We start from the raw sequence: 24,416 nt of genomic DNA, 5'->3' as shown, positions 1-24,416 counted from the left end.
CATGTCTAACGGCGTTTTGTGCTACAAACTGGCAACAGGCGGTTCTAGACTAATTTGCCCCCGCTCAAAACGATACGCCCTGTTGCCAGACCCGATTTTGTCATTTAAGCCCTTAAATCCAAGATGGCGGCCAAAATTGCCGTTTTTTGGTTATTTCGAGCCCACAAGGCAGCCACTGAACGTTTTGGGTAGTTTAAGGATAGAATATCATCTAGTACACACGACGACACCGTTTAGGCACACTTTCGTATTTATATTAGGTTCAGATACCTACTATGTATAAAAAAATAATGCACCGATGGCGTGCGCGCAAACTTAGGAAAATCATACTATGCCGTCTTATAGTTTATAGGTGAACACTAAAATAAGTGTGTTAATGTCTTAATGGTCAGTTACCATCCATTAACTATCAACACCGGATATAAACAACGGCGATTAAAACCACCTATAATACAATAAAAAGCGAAGTTATATACGTAAATACTATGCAGGTCAGTCGTCAGTCACCATTAACGCTTCGATGCGATGGGGCACCGACTCGCGTAATGCAAGGCAATTGGACGGAATACGAACTAAAATACGGGTTGGCGCAAAAAGGTTTTGGTTTTGCTTCGCCTCGCTCGCTGGCGTTGCCTTGTTTACGTGGATTTGGGTAATGCCTACGAGTAAAGTAGGGTAATACCATTTGTATTATATTATGGTAATACTATAAAAGCCGGACTCGCGGCACGCATTGGTATAATTCTGGGACATATTTATTAATTTTTTAGAATGCGGGATTGTGCTGGCCATTACGGGACCGTCCCGCTGAAGACGGGACGATTGGTCGCCTGCGGGCGGGCAGGACCGCCCCCATTCTTAGTTCACCGCTCGCGGTTCGTAAAACCATTGGAAGATAATTTGGTAAAACTAGATACCCACAACCCACTAGCTCTCTAATCTCGAATGCAATTGTGTTAGAACCATGGTTACAACATAGAGTAATCTTACTTATTTAATGCCAAAATACTCATGTCTATGGTTTGGATCACCGAAAGAAAGCGCCATACCTATATAGTAATTTTATACAGTGCGAGTGTAAAGTATGGAACTATCACACAAAATCTTTTCGTACGTTTTTGAAAAAATCCTCTAACACGTCCATTTTTATTTTAAATGAGCATATTTTACTGTAATTGTCACTTAAGGACCGTCTTTTGTGTTTGAGATATGTAAGTGATAATTTTATTTTTTTCAAAAATCTACTAAAATGTTTGTTGTTATAGTTTCAGATTTTACACTCGCATATTGTATAAAATTATATTTTCAATTCAGTAAATTCGTCTTTTATGCAGTGTGATGAAAGCACCGATGCTACGACAATGTTGCCAGCTGATAGTATGCCTATGTGCGATTTTTGATAGTGTTATATAAAGGAAGAGATCTTGTTCTCGAATTCCTAAACAACTTCAAAATCCATTGTTAAGGCTGCCACATCCGATTTTTTTAAAAACATGTTATATCTCGAAAATATGAATGACATTTTTTGTTTTTTTTTTACTATAACTTCGCCATTTGTAGAGCGACAAGAAACTTTGAAAAGGAAAATTAATAAGCATAACTTTCCCTATTTACGCTGTTTTGTATCCGTTATGGTTTAAGAGTCCCCACAGTGAAAATGGAAAAATCCCACTCCCCGTAACATGTAATTTTTTTATGAAATACGTTTTTTGTAGTAGTAGTTTTATTTTTCGCGGGTGTGAGTAATTTTAGTTTTCAGAAAGAGAGCGCCATGGAAAAAAGTTTAAATATAAAATTTAAATTGGGATTACAAGCACAATAATAGAAAAAAGTTTAAAATTATGAGGAATTAGAAAAATTGATTTTTGGAATTCGTTCACTTTCTAAGCAGTGTTAAATTAAAAAACTGTTTGATGGGCTTACTTCTGCTAATCAATAGTCGTATAAAATCAAATATATTTTACTAATAACAAATTCATTGAATTTACAAATGTATTACACAATTGACTTAGCTTGTTGGGACACCCTGTATAGTAGGCGAGGTTTATGTTCAATCATCGTTTATGTTGCTCAATAAAATGAGATTAAAATCTATAACAAACTTAGAACACATTAGTTTGATTTTTGACACATTATTGTACATAAACTTATGGGAGATGTACATAATTGTCATTCTCTTTCTAGCTAGAGCAATTAGAAGTTTAGAGAGAACACATTTATTGCTTTAAACCAGTGTTGTACAATGTTTAATTACGAAACAAGTTCAATTGTAAATAATACTATATTTTGTATAAAAATATATTACCTGTACATATTTTGTTTTGATTACATACCTATACAAACCATGGATTATTAAAAATATATGATACTAATATCGTTACTCACTTAATCTATGACTAGCTGATTGTACAGCAATGATTGTTGCAATGAGGTAGATTCTTCATTAATTTTAACATGGAACAATGGGGAATGAATTTTATTAGTGTTCTGCTAGAACGGCAATAAACAAGGCTATAACAACATTTCTTTTTTAAATCTTAGTTAGGTACAGCAGAATACTGATAAAACTTTTTTGTACTAAGATGGTGTAAGTGATGAACTTTAAAACGGATTAATATCTAAAAAAATATATATATTATGTATACATAGATAAAACTAAGTTCTTTTTTATATGTTCGAAATAATTATAATTTATCTACGATATAATTTTATAGCACCAATAATTCTTTGTAGGTTACAAGTTTAAAAATACTCTTTGGGAACACAACTGAAATATCTTAAATATAAGTTCAGTATTTATAAACATGTACTCAACAATAAAATTTATAATAAGCGACGAATTATAACAACTTGAAAATTTAATTTACTAGCGATTTACTGTGGAGGAGGTGGCGGCGGTGGTTGCGATTGAAACGTTTGACTAAAACCGGGCAACGGTAAATTTTTATCTTCAGTTGTTTGTAACAGTCTCATAATTTCAGTGTCCGATAAGACGGGTTCTTCTAATAATTGCGGATTTAGGGGACCAGCAGATCTTTCTTCGATCAACTCGCTCGGCGGGCTCGTCTCGATCTCCTCCAGTACGCCACTACCCAAATCCTTTAATTCGGATTGAGACGAAGGGCCCGGTAGAAACTGCAATTGTTCGGACGTCGACGGTAGGATAGGATTTAATTCGGTGAATCCCTGAGGAAAAAATAAACTGCCGACCTCGATGTCGGTGATGTCGATTTTCTCGATCTTGGTACTGACGGGAAAGTCGACGGGGCTGGCCTCGTAACGTTCCGGATTTGAAATACTCGATTCCGACGGTTCCGATTTAATACTGAATTCGGGTATTTCAATTTTAATCGTTTGCGCTTCGAGAGGTAAATTTTTCGAATGAGATTTTTTTATGTGCCTAACTAAGTGGTCTTTTCTGCCGAATCTTTGCGGACAAAATTGACATAGGAAGTCGCGCATGCCCGTGTGAACGACCAGATGACGGCGGACATCCTTGCGTGTAAAGAATTTTCGGTCGCAGTGGTCGCAGGTAAATTTCTTTTCGTTGGGATTTTTCACCGCCCTACTACCTGCGTGTATTTTTAAATGGTATAAAATCTCATCTTTCGTTTCGAATGTTTTTGAACAAATTTGACACTCTAAGCTGCCCTCTTCTGCTGCGTGCAAAGCTGTATGCTTCTTAAAGCTTATTAGAGACGTGTACTCCTTTTTGCAGTTATGCTTCTCACACACGTAATGCTTTTTACTTGGACTATGAACTTTGATATGATTTTTTAAATGATCTTTTCGATGGAACGTTCGTTCACAAACTGAACAACTGAATGGTTTCCTATCAGAATGAATTAAAACGTGCCTAACTAACTTAAACTTTGAACTAAAAGTTTTCTTACAATGTTCACATTTATGTGGCGAATTACCATTATGGCTTATTTGATGTTTCGCTAAGTTTGCTCTGTTTTGAAAACTCTTTTGACAAACAGGGCACACGAAGTTTTTTTTCGCTGTTTGTGACGTTTGTGGCTTTTTGGATTTTTTCAGATGTAATTTCGCGACAGGTTTGGTTTTAGAAATCTGTAGTCCAGAAGGTCCAGGTTCTGCTAAACTTAGGAATGTTTTTTCTGACTTAGTGGGTGTTTGCAAAACATCTGCGGAGCTTGGATAAAATTTCGTTTGACCGTAATAATCTTCTATACGAGCTTGTTCTAAAGTTACAGTTTCGACTTTCTCACCGCCGCTTTGAGGCAGCGATTGGCTAGAACTATAATCTACGAAACTACCAAACTGAGGTAACCTACTTATTACAGTCATGCCTGTAGCTGATGATTCTGTTGGTAATTCACCGAGACTTTCACTGGCAGTGCTTGGTTTGGCTGGCGGTTCGTCCCCTTTCTCCGGATTAACTTGGGCGGCAGAAATTCTACGTACTACCTCTCGAACTTTACCTTTATCGCCTGGTGTTCCCATGGCGATATCAGTGTCGGCATCATCATCTGTAAGAACCACCATACGTACATCATTTAAATGAGTTGTGCAAGTAGTCAATTTAATAACACAATATCTTAATGGTTGTTTATTAAAATTATTTATGCAGATATTTGATGACCTCAACAATAAAAAATGATAGGAAATTAACATTTGTTTAAAGTTAATTAAAACACAAATATATACCTACCTCCAGTTTATGAAAGATTAACAAAAGGAATTTATAAAAATTTGGAAAAGTACAAAACTTAAAATGTTGCTAAGACCAAATAGTAGGACGAGATTAAAAGGAACGTTATCTGTTTCAGTGGTATTTAGGTCGCAAAAACGGATCTAAACCATGAGCTTTCTACTTAAATGTCAGCTGTCCATTATTAATCCTTATGACTGTAGAAAATACTTACACTAACGTGTTATGATGAGCGGTTATCACTAGAACACTGTGTGGGAAATGATGTGCATCATAAATAATTCAAATTTCGTCAAGAAATTGCACTTATCTGGTCAACATCATTCTTACAATACGTATCACGTGTATAAAGCCCATTTTAACCGTAACGAGGCCTTAATTCTACACCTCTATTTCAAAAAAAGGAACATTGAACGTAAGTGAACGAATGTCGATCTTAATTTCGTTTTTAACGTGCTACACTTCCACATTCACCAGCTCACAGAAATTGTAAACACAAACGTCACTGTCATGCAGCCATATTGAATTAGTTTATCAAAGAGGTGAATGGAGCCTGCGTGCGAATGCGTAAACGTCGTGGTGGGACATTTTCATTCATATTTTGTATATCAAATAGGAAAAACGAGTTTGGATTCCCCTAGGTATTCCAGTTATACAGGATGTACTCAATTTTCTATACCTCCTCCATTCACGGGTTTTTCTAGATTCATTGAGAATTGTTCTTAATTTTATAGATTTGTACCTTTGAATAACAGAACAGAACCTGTCTTTTACTAGAAAACAACTAGCAGACCATTCGCACCTTAGTATGCAGTATGGGGCTTATGGAGAAACAGTACATGCTTGCCAAACTTATTATAGGATCGATTACTGCACCGTAAAACGGTAGTTTAGACACTATTTATTACTTTTTAACCTAACCTCAGAAGTCAAAAAGGTAAATTAATAACAAGTTGTAATTGTTTGTCAAATGTGGCCGAGAACAGCTTGTATTTATTAAGTCCCCAAAAATTTACAAATGTACAGTATACATATTAGTCACTGGAATCGAATTGAAATTCATCGGAAGATGACTGCGACACTTGAATTATAAATTCTTCAACATCATCTTGAAGATAATCTGCTGCCCACATGCCATCTTCGATAGTTTTCACGTGATTGACATAATGTTGCCAATTTTGAACCGTAACTTGTGAATAACCCATTTTTATTAATTCTTCCATGTCCTTTATTTTAAATGTTTTGTTATTCATTTTGATATGATGTTTAACTTGAGCCCACACCATTTCAATGGGATTTAATTCACAATGGTATGGAGGTAAACGGAGAATCTCGTAACCTTTTTCTTGTGCAATAACATCAAGCTTATTTTTGTCGTAGTGATGCCGAACATGCGCAACAGAAGCCAGTAGGTCTCGTTTTAATGGATTTTCTTCAATCGGTACATTTTTCTCACGAAGCCAATCTATAATGTGTTCTTTTCTCCACGACATTGTTGGTATCTTCTCCAACTTTCTACTGTGGTACGAGGCATTGTCAATAACAATGACTGAATTCGGTGGCACATTTGGTAGAAGCTGTTCAAAAAACCACTTTTCATAAGTGTCTGCATCCATTTCGTTGTGTGCATCAGCAGTGTTCTTTTTGCAGAGAAAAGTCAGTTCCGCGCCCGGAATAAAACCATTATCACCACCAGCATGTACTAACGCAAAGCGAGGCCCTAGACCAGTGGGTGATTTAAACCTGTACTGAGTCCTTTGATGAATGCCTGACGATTGCTTTCAACGGTGGTGTCATGCCACGCCCTGCTCACCGAATGACCAATGTTAACCCATGACTCATCCGTATACACAATATTTTTACCTAAAATATAAATATTATGTAATTTGCAATTAAATATAATAAAAAGATTAAGCACCTTCTTCTCTCAACTTCCTGATGCGACGTAGGTATTTATGTCTCCATCGTATAATATCATCCCGTTCAATAAGGATACTCTTGCGGCCAACCTTCTTAAATTCAAAACCCATATCTTTCAAGAGATTGAATAATGTGGTGCGTTTAAAGTTGGGTAGATCGTTATCGTCATTTACGGAAGCTAAGATGCTGTTCATAGTTGGTGGAATATTTGTAATGAAGAAGTTATGCACTTTACGTCGAATAACTGATTGCACATTTTCATCATACACATGAAGACGATCATTGCTTTGTTTCCCTTTTCTTTGCTTGCGTTTTTTCGGGCTTGATACACCTTCGTTTCCGTCTTCCTTTTTAATGGCATAGATGCTCCGTTCAGAACAACATAAAGCTTTACTTGCTTCTTTCACAGCTGCAGTAACGTTCATCGTTCCCGAGAAATAGTTCAGCACGTTGATAATGAGGTGTTTCTCCTTCCGGCTAAAACACTCTCCTTTATGGCGTTTCACGTTAGCAGATCCTGCTTCAGCTTCGGCTTCCATTTAATGGGATATTCTAAAAAGATGAAATCAAATAACGGTTCTACAAGAACACTCAAAGTTACCTTGTATATAAAGTACGAGATGGAGGCGTTCTTAAAAGAACGATTTTTAAAGCAATGAGACAATAAAATGTGTTAAATACGAAAGACAAAAACGAACCACACACGTAATGACAATACAAGAAGATTTGACGTTATATTTTGTTTTAAAGCTTAAATTCAATCATATGTAAGTTTGGCATCATTGCGGTAAGGAATAAGGATAGCGTTATTGAAGAATGACGCAAATTAGTAAAGGAGGGATATAGTCCATAAGACCCCATACTGCATACTAAGGTGCGAATGCTCTATAGTTAAATCACTTGAAACGAATACAGCTATTGTTGATTGTATTCTGTGGTCTGAACGGTGTTCTCTAACCTATAAAACGGGATCTAGCCAAAGACTTTTTAAGTATTAAAAATGAATTCTAAATTGCCTTATACGGTTTCTTTGAATTTATATCGAAAACTGAGTTTTGGAAAATTTAAATCATGGTACTGTGGCTTAGTAAAGAAAGCACCACCAATTCCTCCATATTCACATATTATTCAGACAGGTGATCCTGCACTAAGAGTAGTTTCGGAACAGGTACCCAATAATCTCGTGCATACTCCCGAAATAAAATTCTTAATGCAAAGATTAAAATCAGTGTTTGAAAGATATGGTTGTGTTGGTTTATCTGCGTGCCAAATTGGAATTCCGCTACGAATAATTATTGTGGAATTCAACAATAATCATATGAAGCAGTACTCCGCAGAAGAATGTAAGCATAAAGAAATACAAGTTCTACCACAAACAGTTATGATTCACTACCTGTGAAATGTTCAATTTTTTTAGTTAGTTTTGTTGTAGCTAGATATTAGTTAATCCCGAATTACGAGTCTTGGATTACACAAAGATCACTCATACAGAGGGATGCGAGAGTGTCAGAGGATTTATTGCAGATGTGCCTAGGTATCGTTCAGTGGAAATTAAAGGTAAAATTTTTATTTAAAAGATTGTATTTGAATCTATACCTTATAATTAAAAGGTGCCAATGAAAATGGAGAGGAAATTATCCTGAATGCAAATGGGTGGATTTCGAGAATTTTTCAACACGAATTAGACCATCTTAATGGAAAACTATATACAGACATAATGGACCGTAAAACTTTCTCCTGTAGTTGTTGGGAGATTGTAAATGAAAAGGGTGGAAAAGTTGAATTACCATTTAGTCCATAATTTGTGATATTAACAAATGTCTGAGTTACCTACATTTATGTTAATTATTTATTAATCAAATTATGTAGAACCATGTTTCCCTGTGCAGTTCCTTATTGTTAATCTAGCTAAAACCTGTTGTCTTCTTGTTATTTGGAAATGTGTTTTTTGCACAGAATCAATAAAAGAAGATTAAGAGCAGTAATACTTTCATGTCATTTTGTTTAATAAGGAGTGTGGGGGCGGGACACTTCCCCAAATGCCCATAATGCAGACACGTCATTTTGATGGTCCATATATTGCCGACCGTGCCCACATCATCGACACGTGTGCAAGGAACACTAAGCTGAACGTGACCATATCATCTACTCATACAACAGTTCTTAACACGTTGAGGGACACACGCCGTACAGCGTCATAGATTTATATACAAACTTGACATGACGCCGTACAGCGTCCTCCGTTTAAGTACGTGTATTCGACAAAACGCTGTGCAGCGTCAATCTTGCAATATAACCCAATGATACTTGAATACTTCTGTCACACTTTCAATTTCCATTTTTGTTATACTGTCATAACTAAGGGTTTTTTACTCCCACCAGCATCATTCATCTTTATGCATTCGCGCGATGCAAATTGGCGCGGTACCCTGTACGGCGTCGCTAATACCGTTTGTTACTGAAGTGGTGTACGGGCACTGTCGTTTTGGCGGGAAGTCGTGTTTATAAGTTGTTTGTTTTTGTTATTTAGTGATTTTCTGTAGGACAAGTTAGTGAAAGGTATTGCATATCGATTTCTATGAGTTCAAGGATCAGTGCTATTGAAAATGAGCCGGATTAAAAGTATGGTTTCCGAATACGAGCCGAGTGGCAAAAATTGCCCTACTGAAAATCGTATGCGATTCTTCGTATCTTGTTCTTATTACTAGGTATTACTGGCAAGGGGGAGGGTAAGAGTGAGTATCCAGCTTGACGTCTATCAGAGTCGGGGCCATATGGCGTACGTATGAGACACACCTAACAAAGTACGCCAGGACGCTGATCAGCGTCAATAAAAAAAGTGACGGAAGGAAGGGCTTTAGAACTAGTTTTATTTCTCAACCCGAAATAGCAATACAAAATGAACAATTGGCAAGTATACAATTGAAGAAAGTATACTGTCACAATTTGAATTAAACGCATCCCATATGTGTCCTTCAACTTGTTAATGAAGCTGGACGGTGTGCAACACCAAGTAGCTTTTGACGTTAGGTTATTGTAGGTTTAGAATATTTTTTTTAACTTTTTTCGGCGTAGTGTCCCTACTTGGCGATATGGACCATCAAAATGACGTGTCGGCAATTCCGCATTGTGGGCATTCGGCGCAGTCTCCTAGACCAAAAAGCTGTGCCAGTGCAGAGTTTTACATAATTGTAGTTTAATATACAGGGTGTTCCTTAAAGACATGTTAATATTTAAGAGGGTGATTAAGAAAAAAAACTTGGTATTACCACCATGTATAGTTATAATAATAATATTATTTATTGACAGCCAAGCGAATTTATACATAAATTATTAACAATAACAACAGTATTTTCATTAGTATAACAAGATATATAGATATTAATAAATAATACAATAATAAATTACATAATAGCAAGGAAAAACCAACAATTAGTAAATATAAATTGTAGGTATATCTCAAATTAAAATAATTTATGACTAAGTATAATATATTTAGTTTATATTTATAATAGAAATTTAGATTTTAAGGTAGACGGTTTCATTATTTTATCAGAAATTCGGCAATAACTCCGATTACCAAAATCACGTTAAGCCATGAAAATTTTCTAAAGAATTGACGAGTGGGACGCTAATTAAAATATCGCGTACAGTAACTATTTTCGCCGTCGTTTATTATAAATACTTTTTCCTCAGTGAATAAATTTAAAAAAAAATTATTGACAGTTGTCATAAATATTCAATTCATATCGAATAACGAGTTTTTGATTTAAAAAAACCGATACAACTGAATACCGAACGATCCTCGAGATATTCACGCATCCATCATTTTTAAACGCGCCTTAAGGGGTTGATTCTGTCCCACCAGATCGGAATAGCTTGTAAAACAAAAAATTGCGCATGCGCAAAACAAATTTTTTTATTCGGCATTAGTTTTACTTTTACTCAAGGTGCCTACATCTTAAATTTCAATTAAATATCTTAAAACAATAAAGAAAAATTGGGATTGCGCAAATACAAAAGTTAGGTTGCGCATGCGCAATTTTTTTATTCATCTGCATAGTTACCCGGGGTTTAAGGAACATTTACTAACACAGCAAACCGGATGTTCTTTGTAACAAGAATTACAAAAGAAGCCCTTTTTTGGAGGTTTGAGCAATTTTTGGGCTGTAACTTTTTGCCCCTCTAGTATGCGTAGCTGAAAAACAATAGCGACTTGTCTTATATCCTTAAGAACAGATGTTTCAATTTTAGAAGCGATCGGACGTTTCTATACAAAGTTATCGTCGTCACGGACAGACGAACAGACAGCAATACAAAATTATAAACAATCTCGAGGATCGTTAATAATGAGAAATACAACTGAAAATGAACTAATTCGTATATCACTAGATAAAGAAAAAAAATCTTCTTTCGATTGGTGTCATTATAAACCCGCTAAGACCTAAATTATCATGGGGCGCAACAATCTGCAAAAAACCTTTTTCCCATGTTAATTGCGTATGTTCGTTTTTGGAATATTTTTATTTTATGCCCGTGTATACCGGATGGTGCCTAGCGCGACGCAGCATAGGGACTTCAATGGTAATTGTTTTATAGTAAATTACTAGCAATAACTAGCTCCCCAAATTATTTTAGAGCAAAACTTAAATACGTTTTTTTAGAGAAAAAAATACTGCATCTGTTCATACTATTAATTATAATTTTCCGTTTTTCAAAACCGTACAAATCGACAAAATAAAAAGGTTCATTTTACAATAAATCGGATATGCCTTGGAATGACCTAAAAAAAACAGCGATCCTGTATCAGTATTTGCCTTTGACGTTTATTAAATTTAATAATTTATACTTTTGTTTACAAATTAGTTAAATAACTGCAAGTGCAATAACGTTCAAAATCAGTTTTTTCTTCTTCGATTATGTAGGTACTCTGGTTCCGAAAAATGATAAACAAATAGTATCTGATGCAGATGCAGCATTACATTCTCTAAAAAAACATTACCCCATAGATGCCGTTTATTGCGTTGGTTAGTTGAAACAGAATTAAGGTCCACGCAAACCGACGCGGACGCGGGAGCGGTACGGATGCGGGAAATATTTCTACAGCGGTATATGCGTGCGAACCGCCGCATCGGTGTGCGTGCTCGCATATCCCGCTGTAGAAATATTTCCCGCATGCGGTACCGTGTCCGCATGTCCGCGTCGGTTTGCGTAAACCTTTAAATATGAAAATCGTTCGACGTCACACAACGATAACTTAGATGCGATGCGCTTCTAGTTTGTTGAAAGATTCCAAAGCATTACTGATTTATAAAAATGTAATTTTTTATTTTGTGGATTTCTACGGTTTTGAAAAATGGAAAATTATAACTAATAGTATGAACAGATGCAGTATTTTTTTATTTTTTTCTCTAAAAAAAAGGTATTTTGAGTTTTGCTCTAAAATAATTTGGAAAGCTTGACTATAAAGAAATTACCATTGAAATCCCTGTGCTGCGTTGCGCTAGGCACCACCCTGTATATGTGTATTTGACAACACTCCATCATAGCCGAGCACAGAGCATAGCGTATTACACTTCTAAAATTTATGTGGTGTCGGCGGGGGGGGGGCGACGGTATGACGTCATCCTAGAGCTGGGTATGAGTATTACATGTATTCCTGAATGTGGAACAACACCGATTAAGGCAAGACTTTATTCAAAATTTATCGGTTTCTTTCAATTTACGAACATTAATTTCGATTCCCAATAGTATGAGGCAACTCATATCAAAATTTCGTTCAGATAAGTAGATAAATACAAAAACCGCTAAATTTTGAATAAAAGCGATGCCGCCGAAACGCATTCGGTGTTTCACCAGCGCCCTCAAACGTCACTAGGTCAATACCTTTTTTATTTATCTACTTATCGAAACCAAATTTTGATATGAGTTGCCTCATACTATTGGGAATCGAAATTAATTTTCGTAATTTGAAAAAAACCGATACATTTTGAATACAGCGATCTCGCCTTTGTTCCACATTCAGGAATACCTGTAATACTCCTACCCAGCTTTCGTTATACGCATCCGGGCTGCTGTAGCGCAATGACGTCATACCGTCGCTATCTTCACACACATTTGATGGGATGCTAAAATGATATAATATACCCCAGAACTATATATAGTTTGTTGTTCTATGTAATATACAAAGTATCACAATAATCCGCCGGTTTGGAAGTACCTTTTTACCGTATAAAATTAGTTTTCAAGAATGGCTAAAAATGACGCAAACTCCAATAAAATGTAATCTCTCCAGGTATTGGAAACTTGGTCATTCATATCATATTTCTTGGAAACAGTGTGCCCTCCGCACATGCAGTTGCCCATGCCCAGGGTATAGATGCACCGAAAGTGGCAAAACATTTTCAAATTCACATCTCACAGCTCAAAATTACCTTTCCATGCTACTTAGGTGATAATTTAAACAACAAAATTGTATTTTAATTTATTTAAAATTTATACGAATTAATATAAGATTAAAACTTAACATTAGTGCCCATTTTAATGTAAAATGGATAAATAGAAAGAAAAATAAATGCTACTATAGGACATGAAATAAAATAAGTCCTTTATAGATATCCACAACATTCGCAAACAAAATTAAAAATGTAAACATGTGGTACCATTCTAAATAAACTACGAGAACAAACACTAAATACCTAAGAATAAATGTAATAGTAACCCCCGAAGATCTTATAAATTTTTAATTATCTTAAAAAAATGTCACACAGTAATAATTCACTTTTTCAGTAAAATTTGCATAAGATTTGTTCTAAAATTGTTCACAGTTTTTTCCAACTCTGCAACTTGCGCTTTTAATTTCATGTTTTTCTCTAACAGCTCATCTGCCTCGTCCTCTTGCGCACATTCTTTTAATTTCCTTTTGAGTCGCGACTTTCGTGAGGCCTCGTTATTTTTATCCCTCATTTCCCTATACCTATCATTACTTCCGCTGCTGCATTCAGACACATTTGTAGAGTAGTTCTTTGGTGGTCGGCCCCTGCGACTCTGCGTTGATTCACATTCTGAATCGATAGATAATTTAGGTAACTTCCTATTAGACCCAAATATTCGTTGGTAAGATGGAGGTGGTACATAGTCTTCGTCATCCGAATCGTGGGTCTTGAGTTTCCTTTTGCGTGTCTGTTTGGTGACTGAATGTGAATCATCGGATGTAGTTGGGAAGAATGATGGTACATCTAATGGCGAAAATATTGGTTCGGCTGTATCAAATTCCTGAAAAAAAACTCTTAGTTAACTTGCATGAAAATGATTTGAAAATTCACTTGCCTCCTCTGTAATAAAATTTAGTATGTTGAATGCCTTCTCAGACTCTATTGCGTCTATTGTTTCTATTACGTCTGGTGTATCTAGAGAATCCAAGTTTTTGTATTTTGTATCGAGATCTAGTGTAAGCCTAGAGTTGCTGTTGCTGCAGTCGGCAGAGCTCTTTGATAAATCGGGACTGGATATTGAAGTTGTTTCTAATTTAATGTATTGATCACTGTGAGATTGTTCATCATTGGTGTTGCTATTATTATTGAAGAAAATATCAGTGTAGTTGTTCACTGTAGGTAAATATTCTTCATAATCACAAACTAGTTCATAAACTGGGGTTACTGTATTATTACTATTAGAATATACGTTACTGTATTCCAAATGACACGGAACATGATCATTAGGCTGTTGGTCATTTAAGCCTGGACTACCGAGTACTACATAATTCAACTGATCAGTGTCGGTGGTTATCATGTTCGGCATGTTGGTCATGTCACTATTTTCTAGCAAAACATTGCTGTCTTCTTGCATAATAATATTATTTGTATCATTTATATTTACAGTATTCATACTGGATAACTCATTTTTTAGTTTATAATTGAACGGATCTTCTAATGAAGCAGGAACATCAAGAAGATCAGACCTGGAGAGTGGGCGATCATAATTGAAACGCGCCTTTTCTGCAAGATGTGCGTTAAAAAACATATTAGGGCGATTTAAAACCAATTTACCAAAGACAGGTGTATTAAGTTCATCTGTAGCACTTTGTTGTGCCATTGCAACGCTGGGCTGGCACAACTCGGAGAGATCTCCGAACATTTCCATTTTCACTTGCAATCTCGGATTTTTCACTTGGGGAGCAATATTTGACAAATTCTCTTTTAAAACACTGGGGCCGCCCTAAAAAACATACAATTTACAATTTATACCATACGCTACTACATGTTTACTTGGCGCAAGTTTCTTGCTGCGGGCGTAATCAAAACACGGCACGAGGCCTCTCTCAGATGCGTAGGTAACATAGATTGGTTTACGAATAACTCGGGATCGATTAAGTTTATCTTTTCGATATCCCGATTTATACACTTGCTTGCTTTCAGGGATGATTTCTCGCCATGATCCACTAGGGACGACGGTAGCGATGAACAAAGCCATTTTTCAAGAATCTGAAACAATGCGGCCATTTAAAGGTTTGTCAATCGCAGCTATGCCAGATGGTGTACCCAAGTAAATTGTAAAATTTATTTTTTGGGCAAAATCAAGCAGTAATGAACTTACAAAAGGTAATTGGCTTTTTTGCGGACTAGAAATGATGGCTTCTCTGAACTCTTACAGAGGAAAGAGTTGAGCGCTTGGAATGCTTCTCAACCTGAAACAAAAAAAAACAAATAATTTCTCAGTGACACACTAACATTTTATAAACAAAACTTACACCTTATTAAACATAAATTAAATACAAAATTACCCGCTAAATTTATTATGTTCATACACCAAGTGAAATTGAAACTGTAGTGTTGGGTTCTAATTTACTGTTATTATTACATTATATAGTATACTTTTTTCAATCCTCATAAAAATGAGCGATTTTGATAATTCAGGTCCAATAGAATGCCAAGCAAATAAGAATATTTCGTTTCCTATAGTATTGATTCAATCGGTAATACAATTTAAAGTCATTGCTTTAAATCATGATTAAATTGTGGTACAAATCAAATCTATTTAAGGAGCCTTTCATTAGTAATGATTCTTTTTATCATTTATAGGAATAGTTTATTCTCCAAAAATCACAAATTTTGTTTTTCTTAAAAAAAATATCGACTTTCTTAAGATATTTAAACAATGTTTGAATGAAGCTTATGATGACCCTTAAACAATCTCGGTGTTTGAATTGGCATTTTTAAAAATAGATTATTATACAGGATGTCCCACATCTAGTTGGATTCCATGGGTACCCTTTACAGTTCTGCTTACTGATTAAAATAACTAAATAATTAAAATAAAAAAAAATTTACAATTCCAGTTAAAAAATTTGAAAAAAAATTAAATATTGCGGTCGTTATAAAAACTAACATACAAAATTTTATCTCAATAGGACAAACTCAAAAATAAAAAATATAAATATAAGAATGCGGCTACGTGGATGAATATACCAGTAAAATTTTAATGGGAGTAGCTGTAGGCTTTAGTAACCATTTTAATCTTCTCTTGGTAACTGCGTCTGTTCCCTTTTTTTCGCTATCATTTCCTATTGAAATAAACCGATACAACGAAATATCGAAGGACCCTCAGTATTGCAATCACTTTTAACGACAATTTATTTTAATCTTAAAAAATACATTTTATAGTTAACAAAAATCAAATTCATGTCTTGAGCATTGAGATAATGCTCTTAGTTCTTTTCCAGCGATCTTGGTACAAATAACGATTTTGACATGTTTTGATCAAAATTCATGTGGTCTCAGAAAAATAATTATCTTTGAATCATACACATGCGGTTATCAAATGTGCACGTGATGTACTCTTTCAGCATCAAGATAATGCGTTTGAAAGCTTATACAACTCCTAATTCATTTGTAAAGAATAATTTTGGGTACAATTTGCTCTAAAACTTTCGACCTAGACCACAGAGAAGAGTTATATTGAATTGTTACACATCAAAGTCATAGGGAATAATCTAGCGAAAGTCCGAACTCGATACATTCAGTCTTATTCTCGTGGCATTTGTTATTTTAGCAAATTTGCTACGTTTAACGAATTTGTTAAGTCGCGTTTAACAAATTGTTAAGTAGTTTTGTTCGTTTGCAATTCTGGTGGCACTTTGCTAGAAGCGAGTTAACAAGTAAGGGCGTGGCTACGGTTTTGCTACGCCATACCGCATGAATGTAGCCGTTTCTTGTCCGTATTCCGAAAAGACGCACAAATAGTTCGAAAAACATTTTCTTTTTGAAAGAACTCCAAGAAATTGCAGCAGCTCTGAATAAATTAACTAACTGCTGTTCTCCACGACATAGTAGCTGCGATTTGGAGCCGAAATAGTTGAATTCGCCTAAAATATTTTTATATTTTTTAGTTATCGTTACTATTATTCTTCACGCTTACCTACTCTTATCTCGTTTGATATATTTTATGAGTTTATTTTAGTTTATTAACTTGTTCTTTTCTGGACTTTCATTTTTTAATTCAAGATAAAACAACTCGCCTGCAATATCAGGAATATCTACATTTCTGCAGGAAAAAAGCGGCTGTTTGAGGCAAATATTAAGAAAGATGTTCCTTCCAAAAATGATTTGTAGGAAGCACTCGCCTTGGACCTCAATAATCTCGATGGTACATAGAGATTGGTGCTTATACCTTCGTCCCTATCCATGACTCGTGACTCATGAGCATTTGAATCAGCAGTAATATCCTAAAATTTTGGGTGAAAAATTGACTTGAAGTATTTCTTCGTAGCAAAACAATTTGACGAAAAATCACAAAATTTAATCAGCCATTTTTAAGCACACGGGATATTCGGCATGGATATTTCCCAGAATTCACAGCGGTTTTAGTATTCGCGAAGCAATATGCACCAAAACTGGACATCGCGGAAGAGAAGTGCATTCGAAATTAGTACATTAGGAGACATTTTCGATTTTCGTATCTAAGCAACCGCAAGTTTGTGGTCGTCTAATAGGCAAAATCCCTGGTAAAATCAGAAGCGATACAATTTTAACACATTTTTAACCGCGGTAAAATTTTGACGTTTGCGAATTAATTGTTGAAGTATAGACATGTAACCAAATCAATTCTAATTCTTTTACTACATGCAGGAAATAATATGTAAAATATCGTGATCTGTAGCCGTTGCAAGGCCCCGCTCCCTGCGTTAATCCGTACAAGAGTGAGTTATTTCACGTTAACAAAGTGCCAACGCCAATTCAGAAATGGCGTAAGAATCGTAGCAATTTTGCTAGGCATCTTGTTACGCTAACCAAACAAAACGGCTACCAGAATACCAATTTTTGTTAGACGTAGCAAATTTGCTCAGTTAACAAACAAAACGCTTAACAAGTGGCACGAGAATAAACCTGATTACATGGCCTAGCTAGGGAATGAAATATCTCGATTGCTATGATATTGAGCCCGCAGTTTTTCCTGTTGCTATTTTCAAATTCTCTAAAAGAGAGTTTTAATCTGTACCTAAAACTGCAAAACATTAACAATCGATAAGTCCGAAAGTTGCCCAATGCAATACCACAAGATTTACAGCATCCTGTATTAGGCGTTGGGTTTGCAAGGGTAAGAATACCTTCATCTATAATTTTCGCAATACTCACTAAAGACAAAATTTTAATTCGTTCACAAAAATATTCGTAAAATACCTACGATTATAAATTGTTCCGCTGCGAATATTCAAGGGTTAGCGTAGTTATAAAATCGGTATCCAGTATTTAATAAGTAATAAAATACTTAAGAAAAATGAAAACGAAAACATGGCAGTAGGAAATTGCCAGTTCGTGAATGAATTTGTATTAAATGTAAACGTGCCACCCCTGTCTACACATCTATATCAAGTACCGGTTAGGTACGCTACTGAACTACTAATCCTAAAAATGGCGGATGTACACCAATTCAACAAAAATAGTTTCCCCAGAAAATTATTCCATACAGTGATTTCCCATTTACTTGTGCATGTGTTGCCTATGTGTACAAGGTTAAACATTTTTGTTTAGTCGGTAGTTTTTTTTTAAAACACAAATGGAATGTTATAATTATAACCAAGTTTTCAGATTTATAATTTTATACCTATGCGAGTAAAATAACAAACGGCAACAACCTTTGAGACGATGGTAGAATAATTTCTCCCCTTATCACCCCACTTCAAAATTTAGCATTATTATCCATCAAGTTTCAAAATATGATGCAATACCTACATTTGTTTGCCATTTTTGTCTCTGTTGTATACTTACCTATTCTCTATGATCAAAACCATAACATAAATTAAATATAATTGCATGCATAGGTAAAGGTAGGTACTTAATTCCAGCATACCATTATTCAATGTGTAAAAGTAATCACGCGAATTACACAATTGCCGATTCACGGGTAAATCCCAGGATTGTTGGAGGGGGGAGGGTACGGTTTGTTTCATAAGAAAATAAAAAATTATAACTGTAATGACAGCCTACTCTCCGCTAACTGAAAAGCAGGAAAAATCAACAAGTTTCCCTTAAAATAATTACCTAAATACGCTTTGATACGATATTTTCGTCAAGGGCACGGCGCGTTAACCATAACATACCTACTTCATAGTACTTGTAAATCATAAGTGTGACGGAATTTGCCTCGGTGACAATTTGTTTTTATAGGCACAAAACAACGCATAAATTGAAGCAGATTAAATAGCACTTACCCTTATTTGATGCCTTTTTCAAACGTTCGAAGCACCTGTTTGTCGATTTAAATAAACAAATTAAAGATTTAAAGGCGTAAACGTTTGAATAATAAAGCCAACTGTTCTTAAAATTGTTTCAAAGCTAAAGGCGTTTACTTTTACAGCAGCACACGTAACAACCGTGTGCCAACACTTTCAAGCTAAGAAACGGAATAAAATGCAAAATCTGTTTGGTGAATTAGGAGGCGCCGAAAGGTAGAAAGTGGCGCCGTTGTTACAAACAGCGATAACTACCGCTATCTTCGTTTCATACGTTCCAAGTAGCACACGTCCTTGTTTCCTCGTGTTGTGATTGGTCGCAATGACGTCAATGTCGACCTATGATATTTTTAGAATGCATAACAAGAGAAACGTTGTTTCCGAGAAATGGAAAGCAGTATTGAGCGTCAAACTCCTTCACAAATTCTGATGATTCATTCTGGGAATACAATTCGATGAACTTGAAAATTAGAAGTAAATTACCCCGATGAAGGACGAACTAGTATGCATAGATTAGGAAAATATACGTCATCCAAGTCGAGTATTAATTATGTAGACGAGCGACGAGCTAATTTTTTCCACCTAAGTGCTTCAAAGAAAAATGTGTTTTTTTTATAGCAAATAAAGTCGTTGAGATAACTTTCTGATTATCTAATCATTTCTTTCCTTTCTGCCCAGTAAAGTGTGTAGGTCAAATGGTCAATATCAAAGTAAAAAAATGAATGCAAAAAGCCACAGGTAGTTTTCATACGTACAGTGTGTCCACGGATTGAGTGCACAGCACATACAGCGTAGGTACATACCTTGGATCATGGCCTAATATATAACTCTCGCCAGGAAAGATTGCCGGTCACAGCACACCCTGTGTCGATCTACAATCTATGTTTTTCTTAAGATGCGAGCGACTTCCGGAATAGGATCGTGCCAATGTTGAACGAAAAGTCTTTTTGTTCAACATTGACACGATACTATTCCGGAAGTCGCTCACATCTTTAGAAAAACATAGATTGTAGACCGGCATCAAGTGTTCTGTGACCGGCAATCTTTCCTGGCGAGAGGTTTACTCTTATTAGGCCATGCCTTGGATCATATCATATGTTCTGTGGATCGCTCCTGCTTAGTATCAAACTAAGATAATAAAATATGAGCCAAATTAATATACCTACAGAGTGTTTTTTTGTCGAATTCTAAAAATTAGTCAGGAGTAAACTCGGGAGTAAACCCCGGAGTAAACTGTTTTTATTTTAACATATATAGTAACAAGAATGTATTTAAAAAAGTTGTTAGACTTTCAAATTTCATATAAATCAGCCTGCTTTGATTGTTGCTACAAACATGAGTGCAAAAGTATTGGATGCTGTTGAAAAAATCAAAGATTTGTATGAAAATTTAAGGTCTTCTACAGGGCCGGATTAACGTTTCTGTAGGCCAGGGGCTAAACATATTAGAGGGGCCCTATTCCTATACAAAATAGGTTATAATTTCAACAAACGCCAAATTTAACGATATTAATTTTTATTGTCGGAAATGTAGGCTGTGCAAAGTGCAATGCGTAATCCAATCCAACTTACTTTTAAAATATTAAGAAGGTGTTTGTCTACAGTCCAATTAAGCATTCGCTGGCATTCCCATTAATTTCTGGAATGCTGTTTAAAAGGAATTTATGTCGAACTTAACAATACATACCCTGATCATTGTTTAAATACTAAACAATGCCCTGATATATACTTATATAGGTAGGTACTAATACTGTCTAAAGTGAAGGTTAAGCTTACGGATACGAATACCTACAGCTACAGATTTTTCGGAATAGCAAAACAGTAATGGTAATATATTATGACATACCTACTAGAAAACCGCTTTAAAAAAAGGAGACAAAATCTGTATAAATCATAAATAGTACATCCTTAGACTGGGGCTCTGAAGGCACGGGGCCTGGGGCTGTAGCCCCCCCCCCCCTCTTAATCCTGGGCTGGTCTTCTAGAACTTTTTCAATTCCAAACAACTTTTTCAAATACATTTTATCTGCTTAAAATAGACAGAGTAATCTTGACTAATTTTTAGAATTCGCCAACACCCTGTATATTAATTGATTTGGCTCATTTTTTTAATATCTTAGTTTGAGATCAAGTAGAAGCGATCCTCAGAACATGGAGACCCAACTTAATCTTTGTGAATCTGTTTTGAATTTTTTTTAATTCACTTGAATGTTGCAAGTTGTGTGTATATTTGTATATAGAGAATTAATATTCTATGTTTTTAGAAAAAAATATACAGGGTGCTCCACAAAAAATGAGGTTAGGGTTAGCCAACAACAACTAAAATACAAAAACAAAGTACTACCGAGTGACGTCATCATCCGACGGCCCAGAGAAACGTTGTATTACTTGGTTTGTGTAGTTATTCATGTTTAAAATCGATTTAATGTAGTTTTGGCGATCAATCTGCAGATCCAACTTTACAAAAAATAACGACACGAATTTATTAAAAAAACAAAAACAATTTAAATGCGCTTAATTCTGCTGCCCATTTTGTGCATTCTCAGATGTTTTACCGTCAATTAAATATATCAAGTAATTAATAATAATAATAATAATAATAATAATAACACGCCCCGTGGATTACCACAGAAACCACACGCACTGAATACATTACTCCTATGAATAACACAAACATCACTACAACAGACATCATTCAAACTATTAATCACTTACATAACTGGAAAAGTCCAGGCATTGATAACATTCACAACTTTTGGTGGAAATATTTTACCTACACTCACTCTTACCTTGCACAACAATTTACTGAACTTCTTAATTCACCAGATCGCACTCCTGCATTCTTTACACAAGGTATCACTAGCTTACATGCTAGTAAGCTAGTGATACAAGTAACGCAACATGCACTACAAAGACGCCCTCACTCAATAAAGTTACATGGCCTAGCACAGCTAAAAAACACAAAACTCCTTCTCCCCACAAACACACCATGTTATCACAACCCACTCGTATTCAACCCAAACGCAAAAACCTATACAGCACTACTAGCTCACAAAATACTGTAATATCTCCATCAATAACCCAAGCAACCTCACAAATACAACCTGCAAGAAACACCATAAATACAAGTAACGCAACATGTACTACAAAGACAGGTCCATCCAATAAAGTTACACGGCCTAGCACAGTTAAAAAACACAATACCCCTTCTTCTCAGAAACAACCCACTCGTATACAACCGAAGCGCAAAAACCTTAACAGCACCACAGGCTCACAAAATACTGCAATATCTCCACCAAAAACCCAAACAACCTCACAAATACGACCTCAGGAACAAAGAAACACCATAAATACAAATAAAAAACACAAAACTCCTTCTTCACAGAAACACACCACGTTATCACAACCCACTCGTATTCAACCCAAACGCAAAGCCAAAGAAACACTTGCACAATAAACTCCATTTAATAAAATTACAGGAATTATTATAATGATTTTTTTTGTTTTGTTTTCCTCTTTCCTGATAGCGTTGGCTATTGTACCCATCAATAGGTATGTTGGTAAGTACGAATTGCATACTATCCCTAGATGCCCAACTTCACCAGACACAGACACAGACACTAATCGTTACTTGATTTTAATCCGTGCGATTAGTTAACCAGGCTAGACCTGAGTTCTCACAAGAAACACCTACCATAATAATAATAACTTCACAGAAACATACCACATTATCACAACCCACTCGTATTCAACCCAAACGCAAAAACCTAAACTGCACTACTAGCTCACAAAATACTGTAATATCTCCATCAATAACCCAAGCAACCTCACGAATACAACCTCAAGAACAAAGAAACACCATAAATACAAGTAAGGCAACATGTACCACAAAGACAGGTCCACCGAATAAAGTTACACGTCCTAGCACAGTTAAAAAACACAACACTCCTTCACAGAAACACACCACGTTATCACAACCCACTCGTATTCAACCCAAACACAAAGCCAAAGAAACACTTACACAATAAACTCCATTTAATAAAATTACAGGAATTATTATAATGATTTTGTTTTGTTTTGTTTTGTTTTCCTCTTTCCTGATAGCGTTGGCTATTGTGCCCATCAATAGCTATGTTGGTAAGTATGAATTACATACTATCTCTAGATTTCCAATGTGAGTGTGTGAATTTTTATTTTTATTATATTTATTTTATTTTTTTAGGACCCTACATAACTTCACCAGACACAGACACTAATCGTTACTTGATTTTAATCCGTGCGATTAGTTAACCAGGCTAGACCTGAGTTCTCACAAGATACACCTACCATAATAATAATAATAATAACTTTATTAGATCATAAACCAGAGTAATGTGGCATTGATCAAGTCAATAAAAAAACATACAGTGAGTTTTTTTTAATGCCAACATACGCTTTTGTATGCAATGTAATTTCCCTATATTCGATTTTAAAAAAAACGCATCAATCTATGAGGTGTGCGCGGTTCACATTCCCACCAGCGAAACGCGCAACTTTCGTGACTATGAACAGCAACGGTTTCTATAGTCTTCATGATGAAGACTGTGAAGAGCACTCGATAAGATTTTTTTTTAAGAAGCCATGTGAGGCCATAGTAACTTTAAGATACATCTTTCTTAAACTTACGATAACTTGACCTCGCAGGGCACTCGCTGTCATCACAATTGATTGTGAACCAACCTTCAATTATTTGTAGGTCAGTGCACCTGGTAGTCTATTAATTTCTTAGACTATGAAAGAAAGGGGACTGACAATATCCTATCCAGCGCAATGCTGCGCGGTGACGCCTGAGGCGGCCATATTTTCGGAGCCAAAATTTGTTTAATTTTTCATTTTCGTGATTATGCGATCCTTAAGTCTCGAAATATGCGATTAAAAACATTATTGGACAATGGTACATTGTAGTGCACGGAAGTAATAGCCAAAAAACACACGAAAGTATTTCGTTTCACAGGTATAAATTTGAGGTTAGTTTTCGGTGGAATAACAAACAAATGTGGGCTACACTTTACGATCAATATTATCACTCCTCATTCTTTCCTTCTCTAAGATT

The 24,416-nt window shown here is 35.5% G+C and overlaps 4 protein-coding genes across 8 annotated transcripts in view; 1 reads left to right on the top strand and 3 right to left on the bottom strand.

Annotated features, from left to right (window-relative positions):
- LOC116158809 (uncharacterized protein K02A2.6-like) overlaps positions 1–24,416 on the bottom strand; it is a 217,487-nt gene that overhangs the window by 129,154 nt on the left and 63,917 nt on the right. The window lies entirely within an intron of this gene.
- Positions 1,940–5,212, bottom strand: LOC116158814 (zinc finger protein PLAG1-like). Its single transcript, XM_031471660.1, has 2 exons — positions 4,890–5,212; positions 1,940–4,493 (listed from the first exon to the last, which is right to left on the bottom strand). Exon 2 carries the CDS (start codon positions 4,465–4,467, stop codon positions 2,875–2,877), a length of 1,593 nt encoding a protein of 530 aa, XP_031327520.1. The 5' UTR covers positions 4,468–4,493; positions 4,890–5,212; the 3' UTR covers positions 1,940–2,874.
- LOC116158837 (peptide deformylase, mitochondrial-like) lies at positions 7,511–8,576 on the top strand. 5 transcript variants are annotated; one of them, XM_031471687.1, is made up of 4 exons: positions 7,511–7,669; positions 7,728–7,973; positions 8,032–8,152; positions 8,206–8,576. In XM_031471687.1, exons 1-4 carry the CDS (start codon positions 7,667–7,669, stop codon positions 8,394–8,396), a joined length of 561 nt encoding a protein of 186 aa, XP_031327547.1. In that variant the 5' UTR covers positions 7,511–7,666; the 3' UTR covers positions 8,397–8,576. The 5 variants fall into 5 exon arrangements, 2 of the variants coding, with proteins under 2 accessions (XP_031327547.1, XP_031327545.1); XR_004142832.1 differs by having other exon boundaries at positions 7,511–7,938; XR_004142831.1 differs by having other exon boundaries at positions 7,511–7,938; positions 8,028–8,152.
- On the bottom strand, positions 13,186–19,524 carry LOC116158819. The gene is made up of 6 exons (XM_031471665.1): positions 19,305–19,524; positions 15,191–15,281; positions 14,863–15,078; positions 14,644–14,812; positions 13,925–14,592; positions 13,186–13,870 (listed from the first exon to the last, which is right to left on the bottom strand). The coding sequence occupies exons 3-6, from the start codon at positions 14,932–14,934 to the stop codon at positions 13,373–13,375; spliced, it is 1,407 nt and encodes a 468-aa protein (XP_031327525.1). The 5' UTR covers positions 14,935–15,078; positions 15,191–15,281; positions 19,305–19,524; the 3' UTR covers positions 13,186–13,372.

The sequence above is a fragment of the Photinus pyralis genome, unplaced genomic scaffold, assembly GCF_008802855.1.
Source record: "Photinus pyralis isolate 1611_PpyrPB1 unplaced genomic scaffold, Ppyr1.3 Ppyr1.4_LG1, whole genome shotgun sequence".
Lineage (NCBI taxonomy): Eukaryota > Metazoa > Arthropoda > Insecta > Coleoptera > Lampyridae > Photinus > Photinus pyralis.
This window is presented reverse-complemented; position numbering and strand designations above follow the sequence as displayed.